A 21,702-nucleotide genomic window follows, 5' to 3' on the forward strand; every position below is an offset into this window, starting at 1 on the left:
CTTTGCATTGGCAGGCCTGAGCCTGGTTAGAGTGCTTCTTAAGTGGATGGCACAATAAGTGCTGCAGGCCCACTATTAGCATTTAATTTATAGGCCCTGGGCACATGTAGTGCACTTATAAGTAAATTAAGTATGTCAATTGGTGATGAAGCAACATTACCATGTTTTAGGGACAGAGTACATGCACTTTAGCACTGGTTAGGAGTGGAAACGTGCTGGGAGTCCTAATGCCAGCAAAAACAAGGTCAGAATAAGTGGAGGAAGGCAAACCGTTAGGGCAAAGACCACCCAAAGGCTGTCAGGCCTAACAAGGAGCCAATGTTTCTGCCAATCCGCCCAACATGTTGTTGGGAAAATAAAGCCTGAAAATAAAATACATTATTTTTGAGGCTCGGGATAAAACAAAAGAAAGCATTTGTCTACCTTGTTAAATTTGTCAACTAGCCCGTAACTGTGCCGCCATGAGGGCAACGGCCAACAAGCGGGACTCAAAGTCCCAGGCACCTTTGTGGCTGACGTCACTACCAATGCCCACATCCTGCCCTAAGAGGCGCGTTAAGAACAGCAGCGGGCTCCCGCCGCACGGGAAGCCTGTAACTCTGCTGCCATGAGGGGAACGGCCAACGAGCAGGACTCAAAGTCCCAAGTACCTTTGTGGCCGACGACACTAATAATGCCCACATCCGGAGGCGCGTTAAGAACAGCAGCGGGCTCACGCAGTGCAGTAAGCCTGTAACTGTGCCGCCGTGAGGGGAATGGCCGACGACTCAAAGTCCCAGGCACCTTTGTGGTGGACGCCACTACCAATGCCCACATTTCGCGCCCAGAGGTGCGTTAAGAACAGCAGCGGGCTCCCACAGCGTGGGACACGCGGGGAGTGCCCGGGCCAAGAGTGGGCCCGTCTGCACCCATCCACGTCAGGATGAGGCTGGGCTGCCACTCTTTCACCAGTCATCCATCAAATCTATTGAGGAGCGTGCCACCCCAAACAAAAGTTATAAACGCTCCTAGTTCGCAGTTTACCGCTTTGAGCACCCTATGCCTTCTACTGCCTCAGGACTTAGTTTTAATAATGAGGATTTACCTGTCGAACTCAGATCCAACTATAATTTCTGCAGCACTAGGGGCTAAACGCAAAAGGAAGATGGCCAAACAAACTTGCTGAAAAAGGAAACAAACTCCTCGTGCTAATTTACCCCGCACTGCCCTGAACTCGTGGGTACAGGGCCCTCCACTCCCCGTAAATGCGGATATTGTCAATCCTACTGTTGAGCCTACCTCTACAAAAGCATTAAACCGAACTTCTGGTGATACCTTTATCAACAATACCGTGGACACTGTATGTGAGCGCATTAAAGATTTAATTGATAGGAACTTCACCGCACTCTGGAAATGCTTGGACACTTTGACCAATAGAATAAGCTTACAAATCAAAACTACCAAGACTGTTACTTCCAATGGGATGAATCCAAATTCTAATTTGTTAACTAGTGATGTGTCTATTCTCAATCTACAGTCGCAAGTGCCAACACCTATTCCATCTACTGGTACTTGGGCTACTTGCAGCAAAATTAAGGAATGTTTCCTATCAGAATCCACTATTGTTCATGATAACCCGCTTATTGTCAGAACTGCAAGTAGTCTCCCTGCTAAAACCACACACATGCCATCAGCTGCTAGTGCTATGCAGTGGAGTGTCCCAGAAAGAGTTCATTTAGGGGGGTATACAACGTGAGGGTGTTTCAAGCCCTGCAAGTATGGAAACTCAAGAGCCGAGCGGGGAGGTACTAAGTTTACCCCCGGCAGCATGCCCCTATGTCTTGGTCCTAGCAGGGGTACCTCCTCTTAGAAAAAAAACAGGTTGAGACATGGGACCAATTGTGAAACAAAAGTGTAGATTGGCTTGTAAAACATAAGGGGTTTCGGGTGGCACATATCAGCGATATCATCATGGTACGCAGTATTGGGTGGGTTGGCTCATCCACAAAGAATATTGAGGGAGACTGCATTGTTATTAATTTTCACAACCCAACATTGGTGAGATCGCTACTGATGCCGCAGGAGCCAAACATTGCCAAATCGACTCACATTTGGTCATTGCAGTTGGGCTATTTTTATAAGCCACTCCTAGGGCCAAAAAACAAGGATGCTTTCATTTTAACCAAGCTCATTTGGTTCTCCCTACTTACTGTCTGGTCTTGATAATCAGGACTGACTGGCACCTTTCCCGACACTAGATGAGTCCACTACTATATTGAATATGCTCTCGCCCTCACGTCATCACATTCTAGAGACCCACCCTACTACTCCTCCAATTGAGCCAAATATAAATATAAATATATTACGTTGGAATGTTGCCGGTTAGGCATCTAAAATAAACACACCAGACTAGATAAAAATAGTTTATAAATATGGCATTCTCATGTTACAGGAAATTTGGGCCACAAGGGATTTGTATTTAGAAGGGTTTGAATGTTTTAATATCATTGTCTCTACTCCTAAGGTCGGCCGCACATCTGGTGGTCTTTCAATTTGGGGTAACCTCAATGCAAGAGGTAGTACAAAGGCTCTTGTTACAAATAATGACAAATTCCAGTCATTGATCTACACACAGGGGGCTTCCATTTTTTTTTTTTAATAATGATTTCTTTACTTCACCGAAAGGGAGTTTTATTAATTTGTTTAATAATATTGCTACCTTACAAAGCAAAAAGGTTTATGATAAATCAGCTGGTATTTGTTTGGGTGGCGATTTAAATGCCAGGATTTCAAGAGGAAATACATTAGACATCGATTCCTCCTTTAATGTGCCTTCATGTAACAGAGGGATATAACTACTGGATCATTTGTCCAATACTAATCTAGTTAATGTCATGGAAATTGCGGCAGTACCCAATAAGGATAAATATGTTGTGCCAACATACAGAGGACGAGGCAGCGCTTCCATTATCGATTATGTTTTTATATCTCCTACCTTAGAAGATTGCTTGGTAAAAGCTGAGGTTGTACCTACTATTCAAGGCGACCATATTCCCATTACATTAAAGTTAAAAATTGCCCTGAGAAGGAAATTTGCTAAAGAGTGTGGGGCAAGAAACCTAGCATCTTCTGACGATAATCTAAGATTGATCTTGAGAGGCGTTGACAACAATGATTTATTTCTCAGAATGGTAAGAGAACATCTGTTACTTATCAACATGTGTTTGTCACCAACTGATCATAATCCTGAGGTAATCATTGCTTTTAACAAACTCCGGGGGGGAATCAAATCAATGATATCTAGGCCCATGGGGGAATCACGTCCTGGACCGAGATGGTTCAACAGTGAGTGCTCTTGAGCAAATAGAAAGCTCTGCAAAGCACTTATAAGAGCCCGAGATACGTGGCTCTTATCAAATCTTTGAGGCAACAGTATAATGCTACAATTACCCTACCGAAAGATGAGATTATAAATGAGCGCTGGGACAACCTTGCATGTACTACCAGATTTAAGAATGAGAATGGTTCATGGGCAGCGATAAAAGATATGAGGTCTATGGGCCACACATTAACTCCCATAAGCTGCAATATAACAAGGGAAGCCCATTTTTCCAGGATCTATTCAGCCCCATTACAAAATGAGTATCTGTACAATCAGCAAACTGCTTCTAAGATTCAGATACCCTTGCTAGAGGTAGAGGATGCCATCCATCAAAGTTTGGGCAATAAAGCTCCTGGTCCTGTCGGGCTTCCTATTAAGCTCATCAAACATAAATGGAGTTTTGGGCGCCCCTTTTATTAAATGTTTCTAACAATGTAACCAATGATACGATTCCGAGCACATGGTCTACCAGCAATATTGCTCCAATGTTTTAAAAAGGCGACAGATCCAACCCAAGTTGCTATAGATCGATCTCCCTGATCGATAACACCTTGAATGTTCTTAACAAGATTAGGTTATGGACCGAGGAAGAACACATTTTAAATTCCTGTCAGTTAGGTTTTAGAAGTAAAATAGGCACAGTTGAACAGTGCCTACACCTTAACTTGATTATTGGAAAATATACCTAACTCAGAAAACTCCTATTTATTTGGCTTTTATGGATCTTACTTTGGCCTTTGACTATGTTAACAGGACACGCTTATGGTCAATTCTTTAAATTATGGGTTGGACAAGGTTTTAGTTCACTTTTTAGCTTATTTACATAGGGACCTAAAAGCTCAGGTGAGGATCAGTAAAGGCGGGGAGGTTTCAAGGGACATCAATATTGGTAGAGGGGTCAGGCAAGGGCGTGTCCTGGCCCCTCTCCTTTTTATAATATATATTAACGGCCTTCACAACTCACTGATTAAACTTACTAATGATGTTACTAGAATGAATGGCAAATACTTCCCGACCTGCTGTGAGCTGATGAATGCGGTCCTAATGGGTCGCACACCCAATGCACTATGCAGTTTAGTTTGTGGATTTGTAGATTTTATGGCCGGCTTAGATCTGTGTACCAATTAAAAAAAATTGTTCTTAATGGCCTGTGGTCTCATTAATACAATTTCTATAGGTTCTGAATGTTTACATCACACTTGCACTTTTCCTTATTTGGGGTTGGTATCGCTGTCAAGGGTTCCTGGGTTGATCATGTGGCACATAGTAGGAGCAAGTTTTCAAATGCCATCAGCTCAATACTCTGCCTCCCGCAACCCAAAAAGGCAGACGGGGTTTTAGCTATTACCAACATTTTTAAATTACAGTGTATCCCTACAGCAACATAGGATGCTGAGGTTTGGGGCTTCACAAAGTTTAGTAGCATTCAGGTTGCAGAAAATAGAGTTTGCCGTAAACTTCTGGGGCCCCGATCTCTTCTTCAAAGTATGTTTGCCACAAGGAATTGAAACTGACATACATTGAGGACTATATCAAGGCTCGTCCAGCTGTATTCTGGCTCTCAATCTGAAAACACCCGGCAGCGACTCTCACCAGAGATGTAATAATAGATTGCCTCAAATGTGAAAAGTGGAGGGACATACCCTGGCTTGCTGCTGTAAGAGAGAGCCTAAACAGCGTGAATCTTGAACATATCTTTTCCAAACCAACTGATATAGAGCACATAAATAAAAAATCCCTTCGGGATACACACAGTATAGAAATGTAAGATATGGAAAGGAGGCACTGAAATCCTCAGTCGCCACTTACATGTCCCTAGCTGATACATCCCACTTGTCATCATACTTACCATCAAGCCACCTCTTAAAAACCATAGGTCGTTGGAAGAGAGGATTGCTCTTTCACTTAAGGGCAGGTACTTCGAAATGTTTACATTACTTCCCCTTAGGCACAAACCTCGATCATCTGCCATGTCCCTGCAATGATCATAGCACCCAATCTACGCTACATTTCCTATTTTTCTGTCATTTTTATCAAAAATATACTAAATGGTTTTTGATTCAATTTTTTAAGAAAATTGCCATAACCGATTATAAGTATAAGGCAACCTACATAAAAATCCTTGAGCTGGAAGAGGATGATTTAATTTTTATTTGAGAACTTTTCTGAAGGCGGCAGTTTGTGCGTGTGCTTCAATGGGTACCCACTGAAGGCTGTTTCCATTAAGTGTACTGATTTGTAAATGTATGATCACAATTAAAACATCAGTATTGTCGCCCCAAAATGTTAACTACTACACTTGTTGAGATGGTATCTATGTATATTTTATATTTTCATCTCTTGGCACTGCATTATGTAGTGGCATTGTCTTTTATTTGATTGTTCATTTATAGTCGAATGTATTACATGCTGCTATTTCATCTGTGTCTACATGTCCCTATTGGGAATCTCTCACATTTTTAGGATGCTGCTGCTTGCTTTTATCTTAAATTTATTTTTATAGTCTAATGTATGTCTTTGCTGGTATCTGACTGTGCTTTTATGGATATATTCATATCCGAATAAAGATTTCATTGAATTGATTTGTCAACTATTGTATTGAAAATATATTTTCAAATCACAACGTGATATCATGGACAATTATCAGTTATCTGCTCGGTAATAGGTGTCTGATGTGTTAGCAGTAGATGAATATTTACTTTTAATAGGAAGCCACAATGGCCTGCAGCCAAATTTATTAATACATTTCAGCATATTATATGAACAAAATCCCAGATTGGGACTTTGGGTGCAGATGGGCATCATTTACTCAATAAATATGATTTATATTGAACGATCAGGAGGACAACAAGAACACTCTTTGACAAAGCATTAGAAATATAGCAGTGCTATGAAAAGATGATGTAGCACTTAACACCTTCAGCTAAACTTTTCGAATAGGCCATGTTACAACGATTGCGTTTAGAACGCATGCCATTTCAACGCGGCCATTACAACGATGCCGTTGTTACATCTCATATTATTACAACGCAAGTCATTACTTACAACAACTTGCTGTAGGGGGGCAATTGATGTTGGAATAGTATAATTTACTATTCCAACTCTAGTCTGGGCAACAGTAGGGAAGGTGTTGGATTTTAAATCCAACACCTTCTGCCCCCAACAGCAAGTCGTTGTAACGACTTGTGTTGTAATGGTATGCGATGTAACAACGCAGTGGTTGTAATGACCGCGTTGTAATGGCATGCGTTGTATCGCATGCATGGTAAACGCTGTTTACCAAACTTTTCAGCCCACCTAAAAGATTGATAATGGCAAGAAGAAAAATAAATAAGACATGAACAGCAAATGCATGATTGAGAAACATACTTTCAAAATCACCTGCCTGTTTTACAACACCCATGCAGTATAGTACAGTGCATGTGTCGTATATGCAGACTAACACCCTCTGTTTTTAATACTAATATAATAAAGCATCATGATTTATCGGAGGACGCAGAACAGGTTTTAACACTTACAGAAATATCAACATGTTTCTGCCAATCTGTGTCAGTTTACAAAGAGATACATTTTCTAAATATACATCAACAAGCCATCGGATGGGCAACACTGGCTGTCAATAAATGACAATAAAATAAAGCTAATTAGACTTTCATTCAAGGAGCAAACCTCTAGATGAGTGGTACAAACAGATGAATGTCAGTGAGCCACTAAAGCTTTGTAGAAAATATCCAAACATTGGGCATATGCTATGACCACTTGATAATAATTTAGAAGCTAATGAGCCAACTTAAACAAAACTGAGCTATAAAAGTATATTATCTTTACAATTTTTTTGAGCATTTTAAAAAGTAGTGTGCTTTTACTCACTGCGCATTTTGCACTTGCTCACGCTCCTGGTGGAAGCTCTGCCCCAGGCACCCGGTCCGTCACGGCAAGTGCCGGTTGAACGGAGGGTGCCGAGGGGGCTAGAGCGGATTTACACTTCCGGGCAGTTACATTTCCGGCGAGCAGCGCTCTAGTCGCTCGCCGCCCCTTTTTCTACTTATCCCAATGACAGGGCGGACGCGCAGCGGACGAGCACAGCGCACGCGCCACAGGCGAGCCCGTCTATGCCCGTCCGGGCTTGGACCGGGCCTAGGTCCAGAACCCCTACACTAAAGGAGATAGGCCTAAAGAGGATTAGCTACTCCAGTATTGAGCTGCTCTCTCTCAGGACTGGGACACACTGTCGGACAATGCCGATGTTGACGGAAGCCAAACAATGTCCGACCTGCCAGCACTCTTTCGAATTCTCACCTATCGGAAGATTGACTACACCTCAGACACATCATATTAGGCTAAATAAAAATATCACGAAGGCTGGGCTGATTAATTCTCGATCCTTAGTCAGGCACAATACTGAAATGGCGGAACTAATAGAAACCCAGGAGCTTGACCTCATTTTCATTACCGAGACCTGGGCAGATGACACCTCGGATGTAGATCTAGCCTTAGCTATCCCAGAGGGGTTCTCTATCATCAGGGCGGTCAGAAAAGGGAAACGGGGGGGAGGCCTGGCCATTATTTCCAGAAATAAATTTAGGGTGAAGGGCTCAGATCAGGGCAGTAACCCAGACTGTGAGACACTAGCCTTTCAGATTAACATCACGAGTAATTATACAGTTAAAGGCCTTTTGATATATAGACCACCTAGGGCCAAAACACCTCTGATTCAATTACTCCGCCCATTTCTAGAGTCCAGCATTAAGGGCTCAGATTATACTGTCCTGGGTGACTTTAATGTGCATCTAGAAAAAAGCGAGGACACAAGCACGACCACTCTGAAGGATGCACTGGCCAATCTAGCCTTGGAACAGATTGTCAAGCAGGATACCCACAAAGCAGGGCACACTCTAGATGGGATTTTTACCTCCAATAGCGACATGGAGATAGTAGATACCTTGCAGGTCCCCTGGTCAGACCATAAGGTAATAATTTTTTCCTTAAAGGTGAAAGTGGAGGCAACTATATCCGCCCTGCGACCCATGCAAGGCACATACCATGATTGGTCTAGGATAGACTCCCCGAAATTAATAGAACAACTCTCACTATCAATCCCGGAGTTGGCACCAGACAGCAACATTGCCTCAAATCAAATCACGAGCTGGATAAACTCAGCGGTCAAAGTTGCAGCTCCTTTAAAAAAAAGTCACCTTTAGGAGGAAAACCCCCTCTCAACCATGGTTCACTGACTCACTTAAGACACAAAAGCAAAACTGTAGAAAAGCTGAGAAGAGATGGAGGACCAACTATGACGAAGGGCTGAAAGAAGAATATAAAATTTTCCTGGCCATCTACAAAAAATTGATTTTAGCAGAAAAAAGCAAATATTTTATTAAAAAAATTGACGAAGCAAAAAATTCTAGTAAAGAGCTCTTCTCCACCATAAAAAAAACTAAAAAAAATTGACAACAAACCGGCAGTTATTAGTTCAGAATTTTGAAATAATCTGGGCCAATTCTTCGTCAACAAAGTGACCTCAGTTTATGAGTCATTTATAAGGACTGACAAGCATCCGCCCGTACGGCCAAACACTGATCTCAATGAGGGACCACTTCCCCCAAAACAGGATTCTTGGTTTAATTTCTCACAACCTTCAGTGGAACAGATTCTGCAGGCGGTTAGAACCAGCAGGTCCGGTGGTCCAACGGATCCATGTCCACCGAAGGTGATGCAATTATTCCCTGAGCTGCTAAGTGAGCAACTAGAAAAGCTATTTCTACAAATAGTAAAATTAGGCAACTTCCCAGATGCATGGAAAACCACCTCAGTGTTGCCACTACTAAAAAAAACAAATTTAGACCCACAAGAACCCGGGAACTACAGACCAATTATGAGAATTCCTTTTGCGGCTAAAGTTCTAGAGAAATTATTGAATAAACAGCTGGCCCAATTTCTCTCAGTGGAAATACCTTAGACCACTCGCAGTTTGGTTTCCGAGAGGGACATGGAACGGAAACAACTCTGCTTATGGCAACAGAAGAACTCAGGAGTGTTCTGGATGCCGGAGGAAAGGCTGCCTTGGTTCTTCTGGACCTATCGGCGGCCTTCGATACGGTAAATCATGGAACACTCCTGACCCGACTGGCCGAAGCCAGAGTCCACACTTCTGCATGAACGCTACTGGCATCTTACTTGTTTAACAGAACATTCACAGTAGAGTTGGGGGAGGCTAAATCTAAACCATTTAACTCCCCGTGTGGTGTACCCCAGGAGTCCTCCCTAAGCCCCACCCTTTTCAAATTGTATGTAACACCTTTAGCAGCAATTATAAGGAATTGTGATTTCCTTCCGGTGTTGTACGCCGACGACACCCAAATAGTGGTATCTATTGCCAAAAATGCAAAAGAGACGGCAGACAAATTTAAAAACTGCATGTCGCAAGTCAATCAATGGATGCAGAGTAACTGCCTAAAGTTAAACGGAGACAAAATAGAAGTAATGCTGCTAGGGTCAGATCCAGATATCTGGTCCCCGGAATGGTGGCCAGACAGTCTGGGTGACTGCCCATCCCCAGTCAACAAGGTGAAAAACCTAGGTATGACACTGGATAACAAACTTTCTTTTGACGCCCAGTCAAACAAATTGGCATCTTCAGTGTGGTACATCCTGAAAATTATAAGGAAGTTCCTGCCTTTTATCCCCTTTGATTCCTGGAAAACGGTGGTAACAGCTCTGGCCCTATTAAGGCTAGATTACGGGAATGCCATGTATGCGGGAGTACAGACCCAGCACCTAGCAAAACTACAGCACCTGCAAAACGCAGCAGCAAGGCTGGTACTGGATGTCCCCAAGTATGAACCAATTGGACACAAACTAAGTTCCCTCCATTGGCTCCCAATTCACAAAAGAATAAAGTTCAAGTCTGTTTGTTGTTTGGCCTACAAAGCTATTCATGGATATGGCTCCCAGTTTCTAAAAACTCATTTAAAACTATACGAGCCTTTCAGGAATCTACGATCCAGCCTTGCCAAGCTGATTCAGGTTCCTAAGTACAATAAGGCCAGATGGGGGGGGGGTGGGGAGAGAAGCTTTCGGTGGCATGCAGCTAGGGCCTGGAACCTCCTCCCACTATCCATCAAAAACAGCCCATCACTGCTCTCCTTCAGGAAAGAAGTAAAAGTAAAAAGTGGCTATTTACCGCTGGTTAGTTATTTTTTCCTGCAAGGTCCCGAGTCTCTCTGAATCTACACAGCGCCAAGACGCCCATGGGCAATCGCGCGCTCTACAAATTCATAAATAAAATCAATCAAATCCAATCAATTACACAACTGCCCTGCCTGGTACCAAATTTGTTGTGCTATAAAAATCCTCTGTATACGTTGTATGATTTTCTTCTGTTTCCTCTTAAATGTTCTAAAGTGCATTCTCACTCTTACACGAGGGGCCCGATTCACAGAACAACTTAAGACAAAATCCTAAACTTACTACCATTTACTCATTTTGGTATTCACAGTGAGTAAGTGCCTTCTGTGAATACCAAAAAGAGTAAGTGCCTTCTGTGAATATCAAAATGGTAGTAAGTTTAGGATTTTGTCTTGAGTTAGTTCTGAGAATCGGGCCTGTTGTGGGTTTTTTTCTTTTGTCTCACGATGTTCTTCTCCTAGCAAGACCCCCCTTATTATCCCTCCTGTTCTCCTGCAAAATACACTTTTCTCTTGTTCGTCCTACTGCCACTAACATTGGAAATTCATACTCCAATATCTTTGTTAATAGTTGCCTTGCTTTAAAATATGTTCTCCACTATCTGCCCTTGACCATATGTATATGTCTCTCTAAGGTAGCATATGTGTCACAGAAGAGTTAGCATTATTCTTTTAGCAACATGATGTCTGGGGGATGTGAAAAAGACTGGAACTGGATGGTAGTGAGAAGTATCCGGATCAGAAAGTGAGATTCTTTCAGTGGGACATGAGATAGGAAAGCTGTTTACAAGCATGAGACTGTGCCAAGATATAGCATGCCCACAAGCAATTGTTTCTCTTATTGAAGAAAAGAGGATCTTTGGGTGAATGTGTCTGCCCTCCAATAGTGCAGGCCTAAAACAATCTTTAGAGTAGGATGCCCTCGATACGAGGCAACTATTCAACGGTTGAATCAGCAGAGTTGCCAAAGTTTGGGCAACGGTGGTTGCACTTCCTGGCTCTGCTGGCTAGTATTATATTGAGTGTAGTACAAATTGTGGTCTAAACTGTTAAATCAATGAAGCGGACTTGGGTCAGATGAGTTGCCAAAGGTTTGAGGCTAGGTTCTTGCGATTCCTGACTCCATGTGGCCTGTCTTATATTGAGCATGATATAAATGGTTGTGTTGGTGGAGGTGAGTTGAGTCAGCGGAGTAGCCAAAGGTTTGCAGATAGGTGCTTGCACTTCATGACTTCAATTGTCAGTCTCATTCTGAGTTTCGTATAAACCTTGGTATAAATGGTTGAGTAGGTGGAGTTGAGTTGAGTTGAGTCAGCGGAGTTGCCAAAAGAATGTTTGGGGGTAAGTGGTTGCACTTCCTGACTCAGGTGGCCCATAACATTGAGCGTGGTATAAACCATGGAATAAAGGTTGAGCAGGTATATTTGAGCTGAGTAAGTGGAGTTGCCAAAAGTTTGAGGATAGGTGCTTGGGCTTGGTGACACTGGTGGCCATGTTTATATTGAGTGTAGTACAAACTGCAAGTCCTGTAGCTCTGTCTTCTTCATTTGGGCTTCGTGGGAGTTACAATAAGTTAGGTAGAGGTTAAGGTTTTCTTTGGAAGAGATTTTAGTTTATGCAGTGGATTAAACAGGCTGAAACCTGCTTATTGCATTATCCATGTGGGATCAAGAAGAAAAGAAAGGATGAAGGGGAGAAAATGGGGCAAATTTAACGTTGTATGTTTGTTGGTTGTTGAAGGGTGCTTAAATTTGGTGGCTGTCTTAATCCTCTGCTTTGTAGTTTTTGCTAAAAACTAGTACAGGGACATAAGTTTTTACAATTTTTCAAAGCCGGTTCACATGCCTGACCATGGTTTTGGTGCTTTCTGAAAACCTTAGCTTGTTCTGGGCATTACATCCCGGACAGTCAGCTGGAGCACAGAAATACAATTTTCATATTCTTCATTTTGCTTGTATTTCTCTGTATTAAAATGGCTTGATGTTGCCAATTAGTGGCTCTCTGAAACAAAGTACACTGCTGAGAACGACGTACTGCTACCCGTAGCAAGTACTAGGATTAAGGTCACACTTCTAGGCTTCCCGTGTTTGCTTAAATCATTCAGTCGTATTAATGGGATTTTGCATTCCAGTTACTTTAAATTCATGGCTGATTAATTAAAAAGCTTCTTATACACTTTGCTAAAAGAACCTCAAGGATTTAAGCAGCGCTGGTCATTTTAGATTGCATAAGTACTCAATTTCGTTCATGCTCTTTTGCACCCTCTTCAGAACATACCAAACACACATCTGGCAATATTTAATTTCATATTGGATGTTTCGGATCATACATTGAAGATGAACCAGGACAGATGAGAAGCTAGATCAAGTTGAAGATTTTCCTGTCTGCGTCGGGTATTGTGGAATGTGAACTGTGACACTGTTGGTAGCAGTTGGTTGGTGTGGCATTGGCACGTTTTACATGTATGGGACATACTCCTGAATGTATTAAATATAGAACTTGCTGTGCAGCGGTTGACTCATGTCTGAAAAGTGAGTCTTCACAACTGGCAGCTCTCTTTCTGAAGTGATCTGACACCATGCCCCAATACACTGCCATAGACATCAAAATCTTTTAGCGCCTAACCCCGCTGATGAGCCCAATGTCCACCACCCTTTGTTACCTTAGCACCATTGAAAGACTAACTAGAACAAAAAGCGACCCCCATGCTCTTGTGACACCTTTAATAACAATTTTCCCTCGGCCCCATAGAAATCCTGTTAGACTACTCCTTTTGAACATTCTTTTTAGCTAGCTGTCTTGTTGCTGAGAAACCATTTAGCAACTGTATCTTAATCCGGGTTTTGTCAAGTTATGTTGTGGGTGGGCTGGGGCTACCTCCGGAACACATCTAGGGGGAAAAACTGCTCTTTAGTCCTTTTATGCACTTTAACATTTACACTTTAAATGTATGTATTTCTAAAAGTTATATTGCCCGTTTTAATCTCACTTTTTTTTTGTTTTAACAATTTTTGAGTTTTACTTCAGTGCACATGTTCCTACAGGTATCAAGAAAATCCCTGTGTTACGTGGCAGCCTATAATTGCTGAGGGAACACAATCCCTGGGGGGTTTCTGCACAATTAAAGAGGTGACCTAACCGACAATCCACTATATGCAAGCAACAGAGATGCACTATAACTAAATAATGGGCGCATACAAGTAAATAAAATTAATTTTGAAATTTATTCAAACCTCCCATCTGGGTTACAATCTAAAAATGTACTTAAAATCAACTAAAAAACCTTTTCTGAAAGGTATTTCATACAGTTATTTACAGTAAAGTTTCCAAAAAAGTCGACGCGGCGTTTCGGTGTCTTTCAGTCTTTACACCTTCATCAGGACAAACACAAATATTTTGGAGAATCTATAAATTAAACAAACTTAGAGATCCTTTCTATCAAGAACCGGTGGTTCCTCCGTGCAATAAGAAAACGATGAGGCTAAAAACATAAGGTAATCGGTCCATCGAGAATACTTAAGTCATTAACATATAATGAATTGAGATTTGTCATTAGAGCAAACACAGGACTCTGTTGTTATAATATATCCTTTTATACTTCTTGTAGCTTCTTAACGTGGTACAATCATCATAATAAAGTCCACGTCTAGATAAAAGACTTGAAGAAATTGAGAAACTTCAGTCTGTAGCGAAAATACAGGTAATTGAACTCTTTTCACGAATCGCAATAGAGTGGAAATATGCAGAATTGTGGGGAATGAGAAAACTGCACAGGTGACAGGTTGGCTCTGTAAATGGTGACAGATAGCCTGAAGGGGATGTGAATAGACTTATATAAATTGAGCAAGCTGTGTTGTAATAAAAAGAGAGACATAGAATGGCACTAAATTTCTGTTGTTTAATTTATAGATTCTCCAAAATATTTGTGTTTGTCCTGATGAAGGTGTAAAGACTGAAAGACACCGAAACGCCGCGTCGACTTTTTTGGAAACTTTACTGTAAATAACTGTATGAAATACCTTTCAGAAAAGGTTTTTTAGTTGATTTTAAGTACATTTTTAGATTGTAACCCAGATGGGAGGTTTGAATAAATTTCAAAATTAATTTTATTTACTTGTATGCGCCCATTATTTAGTTATAGTGCATCTCTGTTGCTTGCATATAGTGGATTGTCGGTTAGGTCACCTCTTTAATTGTGCAGAAACCCCCCAGGGATTGTGTTCCCTCAGCAATTATAGGCTGCCACGTAACACAGGGATTTTCTTGATACATGTTTAACTCCCCCTCCCTGACATCCGTCATAAGGGGATCCTCCGTTTTTTGAGGCATGTTCCTACAGGCCCTTCAAGATGTGCTACATTTTTGACACGTACGAAAGTACTCGTGGTTTTATTGTAATGATTTTAAATAATCGCACAGTAAAGACTTTAAATATCTATCTATCCTGAACGTATTAATATTGTCAAGTCTGTTTATTATAATCACCCCCTTTTTCATGGTGAGACAAGTGTGAACAACAGTCATATCTACTAATGTCAATGTATGCAAATACAGTTGTATTGTAAGCCCTATTGTAAACAAGCACAGATCACCTGAGACCGGGTGTTGACTGTCTGAAGTCGTTAAAACTCGTCTTTGACTGTGTTTTTTTCTTTCAATTATTTTCACGGTCTTAAATTTATAAGCCATCCTCGTCAATTTCTCTCACATTTTCTGCTAAGCTTAACTATGTCCGTTCCTGTAGTATTTCCTGTATGATTACAGTTCAGATTTGTTTCCTTGACACCTGGCATCCGGAACATGTGTGCATTCACATGCCCCCTCTGCCCAGCTGCTCCACTGCAGCAGGCTGGTGCTGTTCTGGAAATAATACCCTCGGAAGGTTTCTACTGGGCATCTGTTTGCTCATTCACAGCCCACACCTGCTATTTGTGAACTGTCCATGTGGCAACATAATGAACAGATTTCTTCCAATAATGCACCATTAATCCAAACAACAAAGGGACAGGTTTAGCAATAATTAAATCGTGCTTTTTAAACGGAGAACATGTTTGATAAAGTTTGCACTTGGAAAAAGGGAGCACATCTATTTTGTATATGTCTTCTATTTCTATTAAAGGGAATGCAGCAAACCTTATTAGGGCTTCTTACATAAACATGGACTTGGTGTGAAATAGCTTTTTCTTTCTTTGCTTCGTGTGTGTTAAAGAACAAAGAGCTAAGTATTCTCTTATCTAAAGCCGTCCTTCGTATTTCAAAAGTAGAGCAAATAAAATAAACTATACTTTTATTACGCAAGCAGTTCACAAAGAGCACAACAATGTTCTTAACAATTTGCAAACAAGCAAAAAAGTGTTGACAATATAACTGTTCCCCGTTTTGTGCCGAGGTGGACGGTAGTCATGTAGCCCTCAGTGTGTATTCTATATAAACAAGTCATTCCTATTTCCCAACAATGTATATAAACTTATGAAAGGGATTCTCTTATTCACTGCTTATCCCTCGGGTATGATTGGGATTTCAAATACCTCGATTGATGTTTTTATCTGTGTAAATGCCACTGTAACCACATATTGTGCACATTGAATGGATTCAGGGCAAGACAGCTGACGTGCAGACATTTCTGTTTCGGTTGCTGTAGCGACAGGATGCAATTGTTTGTGCAGCTCATAAGTCATTCCTCTCATAACTTGAGGCATTAAAATACTAGGCAGTGCTTGACTAGGATAATGTTTAATGCAGGTGTTAGCTGCACCTATAAATGCCTACACCACAAGCAGCAATCGAGTGTCACTTTTAATGTAAGTAAATGTTTTGCTGTTTTCCACAATCGCAAAGGAATCAATCGCCAGAGTTCTTGGATCTGATGCTAACTTGAAAGTTAATATCTTAAGTCTGGCCCTAATATAGAATTACAGTGGACCTGATAATGTAGTTGATGCAGCAGCTATCAGACATGTAGAAGTGTACTGTTACATCAACACAGCAGATGACATACTATAAGCCACAAGCACATATTTCACAAACAAATTAGCCTGCAGCTCTCAGTGACTTCCAACCATGCACTTTACCTTGAGTTTCACTTGGCACCGCAGCGGGGTCCAGGCGATCCCGTAACACTCCGTGTCAAGAGAGACATTGGGCTCCAAGGATATCTTCAGGTCCATGGTGGAGTCCCAGGAGTAGCAGAACTCCGTCTTGTTCGGCCAGCAGGTGTTCTTGACAAATGGGACCTCCATGTCCGGGAAGGCACCAAGGCCAATCTCCACAAAGGTCTTGTCCTCGCCCAGCGTCTGCACCAGGAGGGACTGGGTCCTCCTCTCCCAGACGAGGCCGCCAAGGCTGCCCTTCAGGATCCAGTTCTTGTTGGGCTGGTCCACCACTTGCCAATAAATAATGCCGATGGTCATGACGAAGAAGATGGCTACCCCCATGCAGGCCACTCCACCTTTCCAAGTTTCATTCATTTCTTTTTGTCCATTGTCCCAAGACACCTCAGGGATAGTAGGGCTGTGGTTGATAGTGCGAGTGTGAGGCATTTAAGACAAGTTACTAGTTTTAAAAAAACAGGGCTCTTTTTTATACTAAAAGTTTCTAAATTTCAGTCTACACTTAAAACAACTCGCCTGCTTGAAAAAGTGCATTTGAAAATGTCAATCTTCGCTGAAGCCGCTGCCTGGCACTTACCACATGTTGCTAGGGGGACGGTGCAGTTATTCTAGTTAGCTGAGTGCTAGCGGTGCAAGGAGAGTGCCCGGAAATAGCTACAAATGTGCTGCTTCCTTGCGGTGCCAGAGCCGCCCCCTGCCAGATTTGTTTCAGGTGCTGGAGCCCGACCCGTCGTGTCCTGTGTGAAGCCTGCGTCGCTCCGTAACGTCGCGCGCGCCGCAGATCAAGCAGACTGTGTGCACATTCCTGCTTCAGGGGCTCCCGGCTGGAGGAAGTGATTAGTTACTTCTCGGAGAGGGAGCCTTAAAATGACCCTATTCTCAGATGCAACCACAACAACACACTGCCTGTATTACATTACTAACCCTGGGTTAATTGTCGTGTATCCTACTCCCTAAATGATGGTTTTTAAAGATGATTACGATTAATTACTTACACAACCATGTAAATTACAAAAGAACCAGTTTAACATTCATTGGAGGCAGATAGAATAAGGGTTTGCAAAGTGACGCAAACTTTTCTTAGGGTATTTTCTTTCGACCTGGAAACGTGCCTTTTTTTGTAAGAGCAAATTGAACTTTGCACTTCTATTTTGCACCACTTTGCGTCAACAGCGGTTACTTTAGTGCAAATAATGCATTAAAGCACAGCACCCACAGCTTTTGACGCAAAGCCATTAAGCCAATACGAAACCTATCTAGACATTGCACACTGACACACACCTGGGCACCATGGTGCAAAGGATGGGCGTGGAGCCAGGCAGCCTGTTTGTGCACCATTGCAGCGGATGACAGCAGTAGCAGGCCATTTTTTTTTAATCTGTGCTATTTTCCTCCACTTGCGCATGCGCTGCGCGGAACCAAAAAATAATACATCCGCCCCGTTCTACGTGGCTGCATTTTAAACTGTAGTGTAAAAGGTGCGCATGTATGCACACATAATATTTTCAAAGGTGGCCGTGGCTTGTTGTGAGCGCCTTTCACGTGCAGTTTACAAAAGGTAACACGATTTGGTATTTCAAAGTGAAAATGTGATTCTTTTAACAAATTTAGCACTGTAGTTGAGAACTATGATTGTTTGAATGTTAAATTTCATAAACAGAGGGCTGTGATTAGGACTGCCAAGTTTTGCACCTTGCATTGGTAGTGCAATTTAGCGCTGGTAAACAAGTTAGCGCCACCTGTGCAAATGTTATATGCAGGCCCCAAACAGTCCAATTTAGAATTGGAAACTTTGCCGAAGTCAGTGGGGTCAAAAGCGAATTCTCTGGTGGAGCCTTTTTTAAATTAAATTCTAATATAATATTCAAGTGTCCGAATTTATCAACATTATTATATTGAACACTTCCTATCTTGTGGGACCTTTACGATGCTTATGCTTGATATCTGTTGATTGAAAAAGCTGAAATGGCCCGTCTCTCATTCCTGCAAGTTCATCCTGAAAAACGTGACCTGGGCCAGCGTGTAAAGTGAGCAGAAGAAATACTGTATTGGGCAGAATATTTTCCATGTCTTTGCTCAGGAATCCGTAGGAAATTGTATCCGGGCAGGAAAGGCGCAGAAGCGCAGCAGCACGGGAATGGCTGGATGCGTTAGGAGATGCGTTAACAACACAGGAAGGGTCACAGATGTGTAAAATATACAACATGTATCAACTGACCTCGCAGCGCGAGCAGGGCTGCCTAAAGCTATTCGTGGCCTGCCCTCGACGCCCTCGTGCTGGGGGGTATCGAAATAGGAAGGCTCAGGTATCGGGAGCATAAAAAACGATAAGGTGACGCTTGACACGCTCTGGACTTATGATGAGACCTGACGCATTAATTCACATTAATTTAATTCTGGATCTTTTTTTTAATACATTCTGTCTGGAAGCTTCACTGTGTGTGTTTCCTCAGCTCCACAGAGAGGGCACACTCGTATGTAAAGATGGCTATTTTAAGCAAACCTGGAACCCACGTAAACAAAACAAGCTCAAACCACAACATACTGCGACCAAATGGAAGATTGAATTTCAAATCTGGTTGTTTTTAAACACTAGAAATTAGAGTTTGCTGTTAAGTGTTTTGCTGTGCCCTCAGCCTACTCCCAATGCTAGGGGTGCATTAACATAGTTCTCACTATTTCCAGAGTCATCAAATGCCTAAATCAATGTGTCAAACCACATGGCCATCAGTATGCTCCTTCTGTTTAAGTTACTAAGGCACCCGTCTAAATACGAATTCTCGCCCTACTCAATCTTCTCTTACTCAGAGCATGTCAATCTCAGACTTGATACTCTCGATGCCTTCCACTTCTGTGAAAAGTTTAATAATACAATTCTCCTGTCCCTCTACTCATTCCTGCTACCTGCCCAGTGACCCTTCCCCCCGTCCTGACTATTCCTGTTACCCCCTCTCTACAAAGTTACCAATTCAACCACTGCAGTGGAAACTAACAAGCAAGACCTCATGACATCCCTCGACACATAAACTCCATATCTCTTTATTCTCTCCTCACCACTCCACTCGCCTTAAGTCCTTGCTCTACGACTCCAGTTCATCTCATTACCATACTTGCATCCTCTAAGCCTAGCTCCTCTCTTGAACATATAGGCCATCAAATCAAGGCACTGGCAATCTATTCTAAAGGATTGTCCTGCCTCTCCAAAGCCTTGAACCAGTGCCTGTCGTTTATGCTTTAATTCCAATGGTCGTACCTCTGACCAAGAAACTAACTGGTGAACTCTCTACCCTCTCACCTTATCTTCCTGTCTTTGGACTCCTTTTATTTTCAATGATACTTGATGTTTATAAAGTTTACCCTTAGCACCCTTCACTCTATTCAAAACTGAGGTTCAAGCCCTTGTGCTATCCATGCAAGATTATGGTAGTGCCACCATTGTGGGGCTTCCGGAAATTAACTTTTCACAGCTGAAGGCCTCCCTGAATGCTGCAGCAAGGGTCATCACTGGCTCATATCACCCTTGGCCTCCTATCATTGAAATGGCTTCCTTTGAAGCTAGGATCCATCTCAAACTTGCATGTATGACACATAAAGCTCTTCACCACAACACCCCCATTTACTTGGCCCAGAAACTAGTTCTATGGGGTGGAAACAGATCTTCCCAAAGTACAAGCTCCTTTCTGCTTAAGCCCAAAAATTCAGCAACAAAAAAAATCTACAATCAAGCATTTTAATCGGACCAAAAATCTTGAACTCTCTTCCTCTGGAGACCAGGACCAACCCTTCCACTCCCTTCTTCAAAAAAGCAGTAAAACTTCTACAACCAAAATGAAGCCTCTCAGTTTGAAACTTTTCCTCCCTCTCCTCAATTGTGTCGCTATTTCCTGTCCATTGGAGATCATCATGACATACACTGGAGTTTGCCCATTCAATTACTTACAAGTGACTATTTGCCCAATCTCCCCTCCTATTACTTGATTCTGTAATTTTGCCTATTTGACCAATCCTTCTTGACCTCTATTGTTTATTGTTTGTACTATAACTACCTTTCATGTTCCTGTAAAGCGCTCTGTCAATCAACTAGGTTTTATCAAAACTTTTTTTTCTTCCCTTTTTTTCTATATTATTTTTTGCGTGCACTACAAATACCTCTTGTTGTTCTTGTAAAGCTCACTGACAGCCGACTGGGTCACGCTCAATAACAGTCACCCCAATCAGATTTCATTCAATCCACATATTTGCAAACTGTCCGAAACTTGCCCCAACACTTCACAGGGTACAGGAATTCCTAGGGGAAGTCACTACTGAGTCCGTCCTACTAAACCCCACAGTTATTTTGTTGGGGACCCAGTCAGAAACCCTTAGGATCAAAAGTGAGGGACTAATTTTCATCGCAATGGCAGTGTGGAGGATCTGTGTTGCCTCCGCTTGGCTGGACGCTGATCCCTCTTCATTCTCTCAGTGGCTGGCCAGGCTGGTCGCAGCTTACCATCTAGAAAAAGCTGTCCATGCTAAAAAAGGGCGTAGGAGTCGAAAAAGGGGCCTTGAGGTGTGGGAAAAACTAACATCTTGGTTGGAGCAGCCGGGATAACTCTGTTGGTGTTTTACTCCCCCTCCTTTCATTTCCTTTTTTCTTTCACCTGCTTCTCTTGTTTTTTCCCTGTCATATCCATATTTGATTCCCAGACGCTTTCTCTTGCTTCTTTCCTTTTTCCTTCTTTCCTTCCATTTCTCTTTTTCTATTTTTCCTCGTTTACTTACCTTCTTTCTCACCTGATTCTCTTTCAAATCTCGATAGCTTAGTGCCACTTACATGACAATTTTTGCTTATTCTTTCTCTTCCACCACCCATTTAACCCGCAGTCTCTTCACGTGGTGGGCGGGGGTGGGGGGTCGCTTTGTATTGAATTGTCATATCTCTGTATTTTCTTTCACTTTTTTTGCAAAAAAAAAACTTTTAAAAAGCTTTTGAAAAAAAATGAATCATAAAGCTTATGAGACTCCTGAGAATTGTATGTTTTGCTCACTGATCAAAACCAGAATA

General features: G+C 42.1%; 1 protein-coding gene and 1 long non-coding RNA gene across 2 annotated transcripts in view; one reads left to right on the plus strand and one right to left on the minus strand.

Annotated features, from left to right (window-relative positions):
* The window catches only part of LOC144823941 (SITS-binding protein-like), a 1,005,701-nt gene extending 988,462 nt beyond the window's left edge, over positions 1 to 17,239 (minus strand). Inside the window, exon 1 of the mRNA XM_078682887.1 lies at positions 16,620 to 17,239. Within this exon, the coding sequence (XP_078539013.1) occupies positions 16,620 to 17,087 (468 nt within the window). The 5' untranslated portion in view covers positions 17,088 to 17,239. The remainder of the gene's footprint in view (positions 1 to 16,619) is intronic.
* On the plus strand, positions 14,000 to 14,622 carry LOC144825205 (uncharacterized). The gene is made up of 3 exons (XR_013609335.1): positions 14,000 to 14,042; positions 14,156 to 14,248; positions 14,458 to 14,622. It is a non-coding gene; the product is annotated as an uncharacterized LOC144825205 (long non-coding RNA).
* Positions 17,240 to 21,702: the final 4,463 nt, after the last annotated feature.

Source organism: Lissotriton helveticus, chromosome 3_1, assembly GCF_964261635.1.
Source record: "Lissotriton helveticus chromosome 3_1, aLisHel1.1, whole genome shotgun sequence".
NCBI classification, from domain to species: Eukaryota; Metazoa; Chordata; class Amphibia; order Caudata; family Salamandridae; genus Lissotriton; species Lissotriton helveticus.